Source organism: Hetaerina americana, unplaced genomic scaffold, assembly GCF_022747635.1.
Source record: "Hetaerina americana unplaced genomic scaffold, ioHetAmer1.1.p SCAF_7, whole genome shotgun sequence".
Lineage (NCBI taxonomy): Eukaryota > Metazoa > Arthropoda > Insecta > Odonata > Calopterygidae > Hetaerina > Hetaerina americana.
In genome coordinates, this window is record NW_027287316.1 from 60,661,837 (window position 1) to 60,679,210 (window position 17,374).

Below are 17,374 nucleotides of genomic sequence, written 5' to 3' on the forward strand. Positions count from 1 at the left end.
ATATACATTTGAGACACTATCTAATAACATAGATTATCCATTTAATATTCTTCGTTTTCTCCAGATTTCATTAAGTAAGCGGTTTAATAATCTTTCCATGATGCCCACCCGTTATGCATAAATCTTATCTTAATAAATAACGTTATATGGTGTTTTGTACGGTATATTATAATTATTATAAGGATGAAAGTTGACCAATAATGATTAAATTTCCAGTCAGGAAATGTAAAAGTTCATAAATACAAATCCTTGCCGTCTTCGCCACCACTGTTGTCCGTTCTCTTCACATTAAAATAGTTATCTCATATCCTTTTTTCAAATTTACCGGCCATTTGACCAATTCCTTCTTACCTCCAATTTATAGTTTTCTGATTAAATTCAATGTTTAATTACCATTACTCATGCATTAAATCTACTTGTGAGTAGAATTTTGGATTTTAGTCTAAAGTTCCGCTGTGGTAATCTTTTAGTTACGTATAAGTGGGAGATAGCTTAATTTCATCTACAGTTATTTTCGAGGAATTTTAAACTGAACCTTAGCTTTCAGTCTTTCGGATACCATATGATGAAATCTGAAGTAATCCTAGAGGACGCGATAAAAGTTTGGATAGAGGGTACCATAGGTATAATACGATATGAGTGTATGTAATTGTCAAATTGTTATATCAATGTTCAAAGACCGCTGTATAGGTCGAAGTGCTGTTTTCGGACTAATGCAAAATAAATAAATTATTTGATGAGACAGTTTAGTGGCACTCACTGTTGGCTGAAGGCGGCCACACTTCCTTGCTGAGGGTCTCCGCCTTCTTTCCCCTCATCCCGATGAATCCCATGGGCGCCTTCTTGTTGCCCCGGAACCTCTTCCTGACTGGTCGCCATCCGGACCCGCTGTGGCCTGACACCTCGGCTATCGCGGCGTCCCTCCCGGCCAGGTATGCCAGCAGGGAGTTAATGGAGCTTGGTCTCTGGGACGAGGAAGGCCACGCCGAGACGGCCGCCCCCGCCAGGCCCCGCTTGACTTCCCCCTGATGCAGGTACCAGCCGTCGGCTGGTGCGAACTCATCCGACTTCTTGCCCCTCATGCCGAAGAAGGATAGGTGCTGGGCCGCTCTCTTCTCCTCCTCAAGTCCGTCCTCCTCGGACAACCCTTCCTCTCCCCCGTCCTTCTTGCCTCGCATGCCGAAGAAACCCATTGGGGCCCGCTTGTCCCCTCCCTCCGTCCAATACCCCGGGTATTCTTTCTTCCCCCGCATGCCGAAGAAGCCCATGGGAGCCCTCTTTGACGCCGCCGCCTCCCCGTACGCGTCATCGTAGTCCATTTCATCGGCGTAGTCCTTCTTGCCCCTCATACCGAAGAAGCCGCTGTTGGGTGCTCGCTTCTCCTCTCCCCATTCACCGGCTTCGTCGCCGTCGAACCCCGGGGATTTCTTGCCCCTCATACCGAAGAAACCGCTGTTCGGGGCCCTCTTCTCGTAGTCGGCTGCCGCATCCCCGACATCCCCACCGTTCCGCTTGCCCCGCATGCCGAAGAAGTTCATGTGTTGGGCGACCCTCTTGTCCTCGGAGGGGAGTGCCGCAGAATCCTCGGAGCCCCAGTCGTACACACTGCCATCGTCGTCCCATTTCTTTCCCCGGCTTCCGAAGAACCCCATGGCGGGTGCCCGCTTGTACTCCTCCCCGTAATAGTCCTCACCTTCATCACCGCTCTTCTTCCCCCGAGTGCCGAAGAATCCCATGCGGGCCCTCTTCGGGTCCCTGTACCACGGGGCGTAGCCCAGGATGGGAATCTTCTTGCCCCGCATACCGAAGAACCCGCTGGAGCTGGGGGCCCGCTTATCTGCCGACTCAAAATCTTCTGGGTCGTAGTAGGTGCTCTCTACTCCATCGGAGGGGTCCTCCTTCTTTCCTCGCATGCCGAAGAATCCACTAGAGCTCGGAGCCCTTTTAAAAGCCTCCCCGCCGTCCCCCTCGGCTTCCACTCCCTTCTTGCCCCGCATCCCGAAGAAGCCGCTGGAGCTTGGGGCTCTCTTCTCGGCCGAAATGGACTCGGACACTGCCCTCTTGGACATGTGGGGCCCTTCCTCTCCCTCTGGTTTCAACCTACAAACATTTAGAAATATTGGTTAGACACCCTCCCTTCTTGCATCTAAGGAATTAAAATAGAGTTAATATTCCAATGGTAACATCATTAATCGCTTCAAAAACCTTCGTTTGAAAGAGAAATGTTTTTTCAGAAAAGTATTGCTTCTGGGAGGAATTTGACCGTAGATAGAACGGATGTAGGAGACACTGAGAGGCAATGCGAATTCTGAAGAGGGTCATAAAGGGATGAATCCGTATGAGTATGTAAGGGAGAGAAGGTGGACGAATGATAATTTTGGTCTTAGAGGTGTAGTGATGCTAAATCACTCAAATAACATGACAATGAGTAGTTGTTTTTCCCGGTCATTCTAAAACCTGCACCTTACGGACAAATTAACATTAAGTACCATCCCAAGCAATGTTTGCTATTTCAAATGATTTTTTCAAGGGAATACAAGAGTCATTTTGTAGCTAAACCATTCCTAAAGTCATTTCCGCTCAGTATTATTCATTTGGTGGTTCAAAACAAACATCATTATGTTAAAACTAAACTTACACAGTATACAAATATATGCATGAATGTCGTTGAAGTTCGTGCAAAGTCTCTGTCAAGAGTAATTTATACGCGTGCCCCTCAAACTTTTGAAATAATTCTAGTCATATTGTGAAAGAGAGATTTTTATTGCGAGTAGCACGAAAAATTGAAATTGTTTCGTCACAATTATTTTTCTTTGAATTTTGGGGCAGCTAAAAAGTTCCAAATACCGATCCATTTCTGGTTTTGTTTATAAAACTGCCCTTTGTGCCGTGACCGCAGTTGCATTTGTTCCTAATTACTTGTTGCATCGGTAGATTAAACGAAAGAGAATTGGGAGGGAATAAGGTCGAACATATACAAATGTGATGATATCTCATATGAGAGGAACTGAGAAAGTTTTCTTTCAAATGTAATTTGTTTCCTTTTATTCGACCGTTCGATAAAAATGAGTATCTAACGTACCTGAAGGCTGACAAATATTTAGTATGGGAATACATATGAATGTATTCCCAAGCGGAGAATGCCGAATTTCCCGCAGCATGAAAAACTTATATGCATAATGCTTTGAGGACTTCAGCATTGTAAAAAAAGCCAGTTCCCTATATTTTCACGATTATATCACTACTGACCGCGAACTACACATGGATCGTTCACCGATTAATTAAAGGGTACGTTTGAAAATTTTCCAAAACGGAGAGGAATTGAATTACAGATGAAATTTAGAATAGCTTAAATCAATTTATGGATGAGCGGTGAATCCCTGCAACCCCTGTAAAGCAATTAGGAAAGATGCATAGGCATACGACTCTTCATTTTTTTCTCAAGGATAGCCACAAAATGAACAATTTTTTGACTGAGAGTCTTTTTTGTTACATACAACCTTTTAAACCTACTAAAATATTGCCTGAGTAGGTTTTATTAGCGTAGATGCAATGTATTTCGCGTTAAATATTCCATACTAAAGGTTTCTGGCTTCCGTTAATTCCGTTCCAGGAAATTGATTTGAGCACTGATTTATCAAATTCAATCACGGAACTCCTTGTACAAGGACAGAATCATCTAGGAATCATGTTGTTATCGAATGAAAAGGATTTACAGTGTTCATTCATGTGAAAATATAGATTTAATTATAGTACGTAAATTTACGCGCCCTGATGATGGAACTTTTACACAGTCAAATAGGTCCGGTTATAAGTCATCCGGGAGTGAGAGAGGGGGTTGGAAACTAGACACAAGAAAATTTCTGGGTGAAAAATCGTTTAAATAAATACTTGAAATTAAATACCCTTGGAATAGATTCAAAATCCATCAGAAGAGAAAATTCACTTAGATGGACCACAGTTCGGAAAAAACCATGAAAGTGAAAAATATTTAAATGATACTTCACTTTTAGGAGGGAAACTACACTTAAATGAGAAATAAAAAACAGGAAGAATTTCTTTACACCGCGCGTGTGATTTGACATTCACATCCCGCGGAGTCATCCGCTTCACCTTTTGTCGGCGTTGGTGGCCGCAGCCACCATGGTGCACTTGGTGTCCCTCTTTCCCCTGCCTGCATCCCCTTGGTCAGCCTTGGCCTGCCCATTGCACGGCAGCGAGCGCGGAAGGGTGCCGGGGGAGGCTGTGGTGGCGGGGGCCTTGCCGGGCGCCGCTGCCGCCGATGCCGACGCTACGTGGCTGGAGGGTGGCAGGAGGGCGAGGAGCACTAGGGTGACGCCGAGGAGGGGGGCCGCCAGCAGGGTCAACCGGACTGCCATCTGGTGGGCGGGGCCTAGTCGCAGATAGGGGAGAGAGAAGTGGGAAGACACATGAAAACCCAATTCTTAATCGTTGTCTCTGAAAGTGTAATTTGCAAGGAATTTGAGAAACGTTATCTACCAAATGTGTATTTACTCACCATTGCGGGTTATCAGGAGGATGACATTTTGAATAGCACGTACACTAGCCTAATATGTACACGCAAATTTATTTTTTGCGACCTAAGTTTTGATGCATCACCGCATCATCAGGTGTTCATGTTATCATGCAATTCACCTTAGGTCATGAATAGTGATATATCTGGAAATATTTAGCCACTTAGATGTGTTATTAGTTACACCAAGTTATACCAAACGCATTTAGATGGTGCGGGGGCTTACGTACTGGGTTCCCACCCTGAGGGCGCGGGTTCAAATCCCGGCGGTGTCGCATATTTTTCAGAGGTATCTCGATCCCTACTTGAGGTGCCTTGTGGAGGGCACTTTGAGTGAGTACGCCGTCTATCGGATGGGACGTTAAACTGCGGACCCCTTGGCGCCTTTCGTAAAGAGTAGGCTAATGCCGACGCTGGGTTTCCCTCCACCCTTCATCCTTTCCTGTCCATCCCCTATGACGCAAATGAACTTAGCTGTCGGTGGCCTCCCCTAAATACTACTACTACTACTACTTCTACTACGCAGTTAAGCTTGTGCATGATTGGATTTTAACAGCTCTACATTGAAATTTTTGTTGTTGGTTTCAGAGCTTCTTTCCATTTTGTCTACTTGAATTCCCACACACCAAGCCCAGAATCATCAAATCCAGGATATAGGATGTATATCTTCATTTTGAATTTTTGTAGATTTTGGTCCATTTAAATTATGGTCCTTATTTAAACAATGATGTATTGACTTCGATAATTTTATCTACAGGTATTCTGGAGTGATTAAATTACTCGTTGGGAAATTTACAGGCCGAAAGGAAATATTAAAAAAAAAGCTAAAAGTATGACCGAGGGATAGAGGCAAATAACCAGTTCTCAGTGGCAACTAGCACATTGAAATTGTACAAGTATGTGTATTCCCCTTATGCATAATGTAATATTCTCTCTTTTTGACTCACCTTAACTACTCATACCATCTCGCACGAATTGGCGGTGCGATTATTTAATGTGCAGAACATTACGCGCCGTATTTCAAATCATAGGGTCGTAGATGTCTGTGGCGAATAAATGTAAAAATATTACTTTTCGGAACATTTTTATTTATTCTTGAAAATATTTGTAATCACCTGCGTGATCCCATATAAATGAGTATTATGGAATGGGTTTTGATGCAGACGACATTCTGGGCCACGTATTGATTATGAATATTTTTATCTTAGCAGTAGTAAATTGACAATATATTCGAGTTTTCTTTAATTAGTTTTGTTCTTAGTTTAAGTCTCCGTCTCCCCTCACAGAAATCGGCCCCTAGTATCTAAATATACTAGCATAAATAACCATCAGAATGGCAAGCACACGACATAAATATACTTATGCAACACTAGGGAGGGGATTTTTGTGTCCCAAGCAAAGACTATAAACTTGCCAACTTTATTGCTTTCTTCCGAGACGATTTCCTGTTGCACTTGTAAAGCACGTTAAAGGCGGGTCGTAAGATGAACAAGACGAAAGAGAAATGTGATTTTGGTTTTATTGCTGAGGCTAGCCTCTTACAGAGTTTACATCCTATTCCCCAATAAAAATATAAAATTTGTAATTTTTTGCGAAACGATTCTCTGCTGCTCTTAGAAATAACGTTTGTGGAAAGAGAAAAGGGTTTTTTTTCAGATCACCGGACCCTAAATGTGGAAGAATATTTGAGGAATGCACTAATTCCTTAGGTGGAATTACACGCCTCTATACCCATAGTCGTCAATTAGGACGATTTTGGGGCTAGAGCGAACCAATTAGCGTAAACGGGACAGGGAAGTGTTTGAGCGGATAATGGGCTTGAAAAAATTTTAGCAAACGCATTCTCTAGAATCAAGTTAGATTTATTGGTTGTAATGGCAGGTGTGAAAACGGACGTGAATGAATGATGCCTGCGAGATTCTGTAGGATCAATTTATGTAGAAAAGTTGTAACACGAGAGGTACCACTTCGATAGAATATAAAAAGGTTTAAAACGAGCTTAATTCCTTGTTATCATAAAGCATATTTCTTCTAATTAAATTCTATCTCTTAAATTCACCGTAAAATCTTAAAACTACATCAATAGCACCCACACCATTCAGTTGATAAATCTTTATAAAATATATGTAAATGCCTTTCTTTAAGACACTAGGCTGTGTGCCAAGGGCGACTCGAGGCGAAATTTAAAAAAAATAAAAATTTTGTTTTGATTAATTGTTTTATATTATGCAACCGAGTTAAGAAGCTAGCAATAGGATGCAGCAAAGTAAGTGTTAGATAAAATAAAGAGAAAAAAGTAGTCTCCTTAGAATAAAAGATTAATCTTCCCTCCCTCCCCTTCCCCGAAGCGTGGCCACTTGCAGCTACTTTGATCCCTTTTCGTTAGCTGGAAAAATGGCATCTTAAATTTGTCAGCACTGCATCTCATGCCTCTAATATTACTGTCATGATCCCTCCTACCGAAGTCGGAGACGGAGCTCATGATACTTTCTCAACATCGTAACTGAATAAACCTTATTCTATTTAATTCAAGAGATTAAATCAGTAATTTAAGCTTTGCTCCATGATTGATTCCAACTTTATTTCCTCAAATACCAATTAGATCTGTTAATAGTTAATTATTAAAAGGTTTCACTAATCTAGCTCTAGCTAAACAAGAGTCAACCAAGCATGTAACGCAAGGTGCTCCTATGCGCTAATACGAGTAAATGTGTATACTTGTATGTGTATGCAAAGGTAATCATTCCTATTTCAAACAGGAATTGAATATGTAAAGCAAAGAACTTAAGTGTTAGGATACTTAAGAATATGAATGTTATCTTCGAAACAAAGCATTTAAAGGAGATAGAACCAAGGAGCATGGCAACATTGTAGAAAAATCATCATTTATATTTTATTTTTACGAACCTATCGGTAATGAGCCTAGATCAAATATTTTATTGTACATGAATTTCAATATTAATTACAAATTCCTCTTAGCTCTTTTTTTTGCTAATCCTCTGGTTTCAACTCGGCATTTCGGATTTTTGTTTCTGCCCCCTACACGTTAGATTTTTAGATTTTCTCCTTGACAGAGAAAATCAAATAATTCTCACTTTTAGGCTTTCAACAGGAAGAATATGAACCCAATAATTGATAAAAAAGACACTCATTTTCCGCTCACTAAGCCTTATTATTTCATCTCGGTGACATGGCATGAAAATTCCTTCTCCCAGGGACGTTTGTTATTAATAATTCTTTTGATAATCCACCAAACCGTGTACAATGGAATGAGGCTGACTGTTGGGATACATGTCAACGGGAATCCGTTTCGTTTGTTTTTTTTATTATACCAGGCAGACAAGAGAAATACTGCATTGCACACGGTAATGCGAGCACGGCTTTTGTTCGTATTCCTCTCCTCGCTAGATCCTCGTCTTTTCATGATTTTGCTTTAACTCCCACGCGTCCAGGAGAGGATAAGGGTGGAAAACGTCCATCCGCTCCGTAGCTTTTAATGTCTAAATAGGGCTTCAAGCGAACGCATCACTCCGAGAATAAATATCCTGCGCGGGGAGCATCCGCAGTTTGACTAAAAAATGCGCCCGCGCGTCGCTAAGATCCGAAAGAGACGGAAACATGTTGATGATAAAGGAAAAGATGGGAGCGAATTCTGTCCATGTTTTATCTTTGAACTTGTTTTATAACTTTTTCCAAGAGAGCATAATGAGTTTCGTTCCCTTGCTCATATGAATGAACAGCAAGAATTCCTCCTCCCCTCCAAACACTCCTTCGTTCCCAATGAACTTCGTAATTGTACGCTCGATAGGATGCCAAAAAAGACTTTCGAGGGATTAAGTTTATTTTTATCATTCGACAAGCATGCTGATTAATTCTTCTACAACAAATTACTCCACTATATCTAAAAGGATTGTGACCTTCGTAATTTGCGAGTCAATTTGCAAGTTATTCAGACGAATCTCGTGAAAGCCATTATCACAGAAGCAATCCCGAAGACAGCGATGAGTTAGTGTTCTTGGGTAAAAAAGCTAATTAAGGAGAAAAGTAAATCTCCCGGGATTAAATTAAATCCGTGAACAACTAACCTTTTCCGACGATCTACGTAGTCTTAAATGAAAACTCGAATGATTGCCCTCCTCCACAAGGAAAGTTTAGTCTAGTCTTTGACCTCTAATTTTTAACTTGTTTTAACGTTGAATGTGGACGCGTGTACAAGTGTACATAATGCATAGATTTTTAAACTCAAATTTTCTATTTTTTTATCTGTCGATTGACTGTGGACCAACTAAGTCTCAATTTGGCCGAAGGAATTTAATTAAATATATTTTTATATCGTACCGTTTAGATTTAATTTTCCTAATTATAGCATGTTACGTTACGGATGAGTCACCAAATTGGAAGTATCGCATTACTATATCTTTGCGGAGAGGAACAATTACTGCTATAATTCTGACTTCAGAGAGAGAAATGCCTTCGACTGGCTTTAATTTCCATAAGCGGGAAGCCTGCCTCGGGAGTTCGTATCTCACACTTTGAATTCCTCATAAATGAGTTTGCGTTCGTTCACGTAATTTTATTTTACTTTATCAATGTCCCACTAAGTGTTTCAAATGTCCTGCAATTTCAGGAAAATTCCATCAAGGAATGATTGAGCGACTTTTCCTTCCACGGTCCAGTTTGGATGGCCTCCTGGCGAATATTTCAATTCAATTTAATTCAATTTAAGTTGATCAACGTTCTCCGATTGCGATTTATGGAAATGGCGTGAAGCGGACTTTATCCGCCCATTTACTACCGGAAATATGATCGAAGGGAGTGTCGGAGAGCAGAAAAAGAAAGACGTAAAACGCTTTTAAGGTCAGTGTGATCGCCGCCTTGCGCATCTTTATCGTGGGCCCTCTACGTGCACTATCTCTCGACTGGTATCTCTCCCTCCCCGTCGCCCCTTGACGATGCTTTATTCGGAAAGGCAGATAGTGGGGGGCGCTGGAGGGTGCAGATCTAGGCTACGTGCCAAGATGACTCCGGGGGACTCGCGGGAACGGTTTGCGGGGTGGAATTAAAGGAGGGGGAGATAGTGGGAGGGGAGAGAATGTTCGGTGGTGGTGGTAAGGGGATATGACGTCACCGCACAGTTTCCGAAAGGGGGGTGAGGTGGACTTTGGGGGAAGAAGAGTGGTGGAGGTTAGATGGATGGCGAGAGCAAACCTGTTATGGCTAGACTCATTCTCCCTTTTATCCTCCTCCCTTCCCCTCCCCCCCACCTCCCTATGCCTTCTCACCCTCAAGTACCCCAACCGTCTCTTTCTCTTGCATAGGCACGTTCACATTAGCGGTCCCGGGCCGTTAATGTCGGTTTTTTAAGTAAAAAAAATGGTTCAAAAAGTGAGGAATTTTTTTTATCGAAATGAAATCATCTTCAAGGATAAACAAAATGTTAACCGCATTTTTAAATCAAATAAAAACAGCCTGAAACATAAAGATGTGTAAGCGCAGACTTTTAAAATGAATACTACATATAGTTTAGGTTTTAAATTATTTAAAAAAACCTATGAAGCATGGTTTGCTAATAATTACGATTTTTCCAATTTTGATTTGAATGTTACCTGAAATTATGAATTAACTTAACGATCCAACTGTGTTCATTGGATTGGATCAGTGCCATATGAACAACCAATGAATGCCTTGTGTCCTCAGCAAGAACTCGGAGGTAGTCGCCTCTCAGCTGGGCATTACAAATTGTATACAGTGCATTGTAAATAAATAGCTGGGAGATATATTTTTTGAATACGGCTCAGAAAAACAGGGGAATATACATAATTAAAACAGGGAAATCAATCCGTAAGTTGGTTTGATTAGTGAGGATAGAATTAACCTCGTTCCGAACCTTGCACGGCATGTGAAACTCAACATCAAGTTGATTGAGAAGGACAGTGACCTTCACTGAACCAACTTTTATTTCCAAGAAAGATTCGGCATCCGAAAAATCACTCAGCTTGAGTGAAGTTAGGGGTGCACAGTGGCGTCACCCGGAATCGAACCCTCGTGTTCCGGTCTTAGTCCAGTGGTCCAGATACTATGCAGATAAAAATCGGCTGATTTGAGAGTTACCGTCTGTCTTACGTAATTGCCATTTGGATCAGATGATCTCCCCATTCTTGTCTCCCCTCTTGTGATTTGTAAATTTTGAAATATTTCAAATATCGAGGAGATTGAACGAGGAATACAACAAAAGAGGATTGTTTTGCTTTCCAATTAAAATACTCCTTAACATGAAACAATTTTCAATCCTTGAATTGATTGAAAATGATTGAAAAAATCCTTCTTCTTGACCGGGATTTCTAACCGGATCCCTCGATGTTCGGCCGAGTGTCTTAGCCAGTTAACCTTCCGAGGCCTCATCTAACACCCCTCACCATAATATTTATTGCACTGTTAAATATTTGTATGTTGTTGCTTATTTGCGGATGACTCCGTTAAAATTTACTATTTCGACATCACAGGCAGTTTCGGAGATTTTGAAATACTCCCTGTCCACACGATGCTTTCTGGAGCTGCTAGAAGACACCTCGGCCCGCTGAAGCTCGACAGCCGAATAAACATGATCTCGTCCACGTCGGACGATCTCTGCCCTTGGGTATCGCATTAGATACTATTGCACGGGATCTGAATTGCTCTCCTCTTATCTCTTATTTAGAAAAGATGGAACATCCCTTGGAGATCCCGAAACTAACGAACAGCGGCAGATTATAGCCGAGATGGAAATGGCTGACGTAACTCCTTCAAATTCGATACCACGGAATACAGGGAATCTTGAGTTAATTTCGCGATGATGTATACCGAACCTGATCCTACCCTAAACTTAAGTTAATTAACTCAGTTTCCGAGTTGATTCCTTCCACGAACGTCGCCATCATCAGCGTATAAGCAACGTCGAAATATTATCATTTAGTCTCGGAGTTAAAACTCAATTTCGTGTACAAAATTTTTTTTACATAAGCCGGCTTCCTACACTCGTGCGGAAAATCACCCACCCACACCCGCCAGTGGGTAATCATTTTTTTTCTTTTATCCTTCCTGATTTTTAGGCAAATAAATGGATAGTAGGGATCCGTGGGTGTGTGGAAGGTTAAGGGGAGGGCAATGTGCCCGTGGATGTGTGTGTGTGTTTGTATGATGGAGAGGCGCCAGTGGTTTCGAAGACTGGTGACGTCATCGTTGCGATTCTGGCGCAGCATTCCCGCCCAGTCGGCTCCCTGCCGTCGACCCCAACCCACACACCCCTCTCTCCCCCAGAATCCATGTCGTCGCCCCTTTTCCCACCACCCCCTCCCATCCCGTCCGACTTTGAAAGTTCCCATTCAAGGATTCTTTCTCCCTTCCCCACCCACCACTGCGATTCAACCCGTCTCCATTCCTCCTTCTCCCTCCCTCTCTATCTCTCCCTCCCTCTCTTCCTCTCCCTCTTTTCCGCTCCCTCCCGCTTCCGTTGGGTCTCTAAACCCCTGCAGCCCACGTTCCACTTTCGCTTGTCCGCTACTCTGCGTTATAAATCGCCTAAATCTACGTCTACATGGTACCCAACAAACCACCATTAGTGTGTGTAGCAGCGGGTTTTAAAACACCAGGCACGAAACATCCTAAAATATTTTTTTATTTGTCGTTAGTCACCATTTATATGTGTAATAATTCAAATAATCTAGATGTGGATAACTGCAGATGCATACACTGCGATATCTAAGTGTGAAATACCTCTTCCCACGTATGAGACGAGCTGCTATGAACGAAGACAAACATAAATATTTGATTGTAATTATGACAACATACTAGGATAACTGGTATGAGAAAGAAAACCATATTTTCCCCTGGCACCCTTACTTATGTTATTTGGATTCCTTATCGTTCCTGATTAAAATGATATCCCCAGAGCACTTTACTCTCCATTAAGTTTAATTTATTAATATGACCGTGAATTTGAGACCAATAAATCATAATCCTCCTGCGTCAGTAAAGCCAACGAGCAATAAATTCCATAGGACAGTTAAAGCTTTGATAAACTATTGTGAATTTTATATGGTACCCTGAAAGCCCCTAGGTCGTGTGGCAAAGGGTGATTCAAATCAGGCTTGCAAAATAAAAAAAATGAGTATCGTTTAGTTTTTTTGGCAATAAATATGCACAATATTTTTAATAGGGGGTAATGATAAGTATAGCTGTATGTATCTTGGTTTTTAAGCGTAAAATATTCCTTCACGCGCAACAAAGATGGGAAGCTAAGAATACGAAGAAATATGCAGTAAGCGTTGAATAAAATAATGTCAAAGTAGTAGTCTACTTAGAATTTAAAAAATAACTTTCCCTTCCTAACGTGTTCACTTAAAATTATTGTAGTCTCTTATATTTTGCGGGATAAATAACATATTATATTTGTGGGTTCTACACTTAATCTCTCTAATCTTATTTTCATGATCTCTTATACCGTAGATTATGGGGGTAATAATATATTTTCAACAATTTTAGCGTGTTTTTCTTCCCATAATGTCCACGACGAAGGAATTCAAACCGATTGATGCTCATGCGACGCCCTTGTGTGTCCCTTTATCTGGAGACATATTTCGTCTGAGAGTTAAAGTGAAACCGCCACTTTTTCCTTGCTCATCTATAACTATCCTCTTTTGTGACCCTTATTCCGTACCCGTTTCGTTTAAAGTAGTCTACCAATCGAAGTGGGTATCTGACGTACTCGGACGACTTCTTTAATTTTAAGCTCCATCTACATCTACACCTATACGTCACAACCACAAGCCACCGCGAGGGCGTGTAGCGGAGGTTAATCGAGCAACAGCCATACTTCATTACATATTTTATATATTATCCAAATATATATTTTCTTAGGTATACCTACATACCTGGGTATTACACTGGTAGCAAACATTTTATGGGGTAACACAATAGAAGTATATACTCATAAGACTTTAAGCTTGACCGATGGTAGGGAAATGTGATGAAAAAATAACGTAGAGAGATAACTACACTTTAGGTTGGCCAAAATTGGTATACGCGACAAGTATCTGAGATCCATGTCAGAATGCGTTAATTATTGAATTGAAAAACAGACGCCTAAAATCTGCCAGGTTTGTCTATAATTTCTACAAAAGGAGGACGTGATGTGTATTTGGGAGAATGAGGTTTGGGGTCTCTAGATTCGCAAAGAGAGTCGGCGAGACAGAATTTCAGAAAGATACAGAACACCTGAGTTTTTTTGCAACAACATGATAATTATAACGGCATGAAATTATATTGGTAGAATCCACCACCGGGATAAAATAAGAGAGACACGGTCACACTCTCTCGTCTCCCCTCGCGCAACACCCCATCATAACAAAAGCAAACTCTAGAGCTCAAATATACCTGAACCTTGATTAGAGCCTTAGATTCTCCCTTCATGCTTATAGATACTCACACCCTAGTTCCTCTATTAACCGCGTTTAGCTCGATTTTTTATTGTTAAATTTCTTCGCAAACCTAGCAGTCCTACATTCAAACTTTTCTATCTCCTAAAGCAACTTCTCCGACAGGTTCGCAGTACCTGCCGCGTGTTCCAAGTGCGGCCCAACCGATGCAAAGTAACATCTCTCCCTTACTTGCTCATTACATTCTCCTACAACTCGTAGAAAGAGTCCAAGTAATATATTATGTAAATATGTCTCATAAAATGTTGCTGGGGCGGGATCTGTAATTCATTTTAAAATTCACTAAGCAGAGAATGACTAATTTAAAATTGTTAAAATTCAAATTGTTACACAATCGTCATTATTATGTGGAAAAGGATCACTACAGATACCACACCAGAAAAGTTCCAATTACTTTTCACTCGGTATCCTTGGTTAGCCGTATCAGCCCAACGGGCTATAACGCTGCAATCAATGTCCTACTGGAATGATTTATTCCCACACAAGAGGACTTCAACCGGATATTGGTTTTGATAGGTGACGGTAGGGTTCATCCCAAATTCTGTCGCGAGACCTATGACGTTCATAGCGTAAGGGTGTCAGTTCATTTCTCTCTCCCATCTGCGGTTTCCCACGAAGTTCTGGCAGCTGGAAAATCACACCGCTTGCATTTCTAAGGTGCGGTGGTCCAAAGGCGTCAAGAAATCCAAAGGGGTGCCTCGGGTTAGTAGTAGTCGAATTATCTAGCCAATAACCTACCGTTCTTCAAGAAATATCAGCCCTTGAGATGTACTTTAGATATTGCCATTTTCCCCCACTTAATTTTTCATTTCTTGATTTTAAACCATGAATATCATCTACTTTATAATTTTTATAAGTGTCAGTGTGGAGGTGATGCATGTCATTAACTTCCTTCTCTTATGTAGTGAAAATTTTGGGTGCTTTCCGGCCCTTGTTTTCATTTCCCTTAATATCTGTTTCCCTCCTCCTCTCTTTATTGGACACTGTGGTGTTACGGGTGTGACCGAACGCGTGAACACCTACTCTCACGCTTTGGGTACGACCATGCTCTGCTTATTTAGTGACCAAGATTACTCAGCAGTATAAAGCAGGATACTTCCTGCGAGTTGTAATTCAATGTTAATCATAACCTAATGAGCAATTGAATTGAGTTCTTAATAATCAACGTTTCAATTGGAGAAATTATAAGGGTGCGTTTCGCCGGCCATTTTAAGAATTTATCGATGAATATCAAACTCATTGTAAGGTGTACGACTCTTTTAGTTCCCTGTCAGTAGAACTCAGTGGCAACATTGAAGAAGTTGCTGTTAAAGTAATAGAAGTTCTCTGAATTATGGGACGAGTGATGAATGACTTGACTATCCGAGACTTGGACTCTGACAGCAGCCGAGGATAAAATATATCTTGAGATGCTTATCCTGAAAATACCTTTCTTTGCATTTCCTTTCAATGGATAGTGTATTTTTCCGAGATAAGTTCCCACCAGGAGTTATTCTTCGATCATGGCTGCAAAATTAATGAACACACAGGAGGTTTTAAGTCATTTCGAAATGACTCAAAAAATATTTGCTCCGGAAGGCATTTATCTTCGGATTCGTTTCCCTACCGAAGTTTATTAACGGTGTTATTCCCATAAGGATTTCGTGCCCTTATGAATCTTTGTTTTATCCCGGTGATAAAATTGATCATCGCCGAGTGATGTTGTATTTCTGTTTTCGTGGGAATCCCTCCAACCTCGCCCCAATTCGCCCACACGGGATTCCCTTAAATCACCGGACGCACCCACGACCGACCGTTATCGAATTGTTATTTTGCAAGTGTACTCGCAGGGTGATGTGGGACGGGGGGATTTTTTTATGAATCACTCGCAGGGTCATGATTTAGCGTTCGTCTCGCTCCATTGAAGATGCTGCTCATTCATTCGTTCGATCTGCACTTCCACCCCGAATCTACCTCCATTCCTCCCTTTCTCCCTCTCTTTCTCTCTCTCTCTCTCTCTCTCTTTCCCTCTCCTCCTCCTCTAATCCTCTTTCCTTCCCCAACGTCATCCGCCGCGCCTAGTGTAGTCCCCCTTCCCAAGATCTCGCTCTCCCTGTAGTAAATCTTTCCTCTTCTCCCTCCTTCACTTCTTCGCAAATTTCACCTCACTTTTTTCTTCCTTTCATGCTGATCCTGGGGTTTCTTGTGACGAAACCTTTGGCTCCATAATTATTTAATCAGAGGAAAGAATGAAATGTGAATTTTCAAATGCATTCCTTGAGTACGCATGTTCCTCTCAAGATATTGAATGCCATAGGTTGAGAAAATAGGCGACGGTGATCTAAGTCTTCCAATAGAAATTCACTCGGAATTTCGGAGTAAATATGGAGTTCTTCAATCCGGCATACCTAAAAGATTATTTAAAATACTAATGCATACAATTTAAATGATGAGTAGTCATTTTATGCACAGCGTCGTATGTAAAATAAAAGAAAGAAAAGTATGAAAATCACCAGGGTAACATGACGAAGAATATTTACTTAAGTAAAAGACGGGTAAATTTAAACTTCGTCCTTACAAACTTATCTCTAATATTTGTGTATTGTGAATGCATGTGTGCACTTTGTAGCATTGATTCTGAAAGAACTAATACCCCTCACGGAGTAAATGTTCAATTCAATATTAATAAATTAAACAAAGTGGAAGCAGACTGCTATATTAATGACATTGGAAATGTACATGTATTATTAACTCCATCATACTACGGAAGGAGAGATCATGGAAAATAAAATTATATAGATCAGGTGTTTCGTCATTCAGATTTTATGATGTCATTTTTCCATATACGACAAAAAAAGGGAAAACGACCCAAAAGGAGGAAAAAAGTATTTTTATTCTATTTTTGGAGCCTATGTTGTATTTACTATGGCCAAAGCTTTTCTTATTTCATTTAAGTTACTAGTTGCTCATATCTCTTGCATGAGGAAACATTTTGCCCTTATAAACCGTATCTTATGTAGCTATAGTTAACATTGTCCTCATTATTATAAATAATTTGAATGTATATTTATTAGTAACTAACAATTCAGCAATATTTATTTCGCTCTGGTTTACGTAGTGTTGAATCACCATCCTCCCTGTATACCCTAGTTGTCATTAGCAAGGTACTGTTTAGAAGTAGATCCCTTTCCCATCTCCAAATTTCAAAAATAAATGAATAAATATGTATGTTTTACTCAATGAGCTAAGTACAAGGTTTGTATAAAAATATCGGTAAAAATTACTTCCTGACGTGTACGTGAATTGCTCAATGCAGACCGTTGCGAACTGTGCGAACGATAGCAGATCGTATTGGCATTGATAAGATGACATTGCAAATAATTATCAC

General features: G+C 40.9%; 1 protein-coding gene across 2 annotated transcripts in view; it reads right to left on the minus strand.

Moving 5' to 3' along the window:
* The window catches only part of Tk (Tachykinin), a 556,450-nt gene that overhangs the window by 155,787 nt on the left and 383,289 nt on the right, over nt 1–17,374 (minus strand). For both annotated transcript variants that reach the window (XM_071595119.1, XM_071595118.1), the window contains 2 exons: nt 4,114–4,393; nt 761–2,100 (listed from right to left, as the gene is read on the minus strand). In XM_071595119.1, the coding sequence (XP_071451220.1) occupies nt 761–2,100; nt 4,114–4,379 (1,606 nt within the window). In that variant the 5' untranslated portion in view covers nt 4,380–4,393. The remainder of the gene's footprint in view (nt 1–760; nt 2,101–4,113; nt 4,394–17,374) is intronic.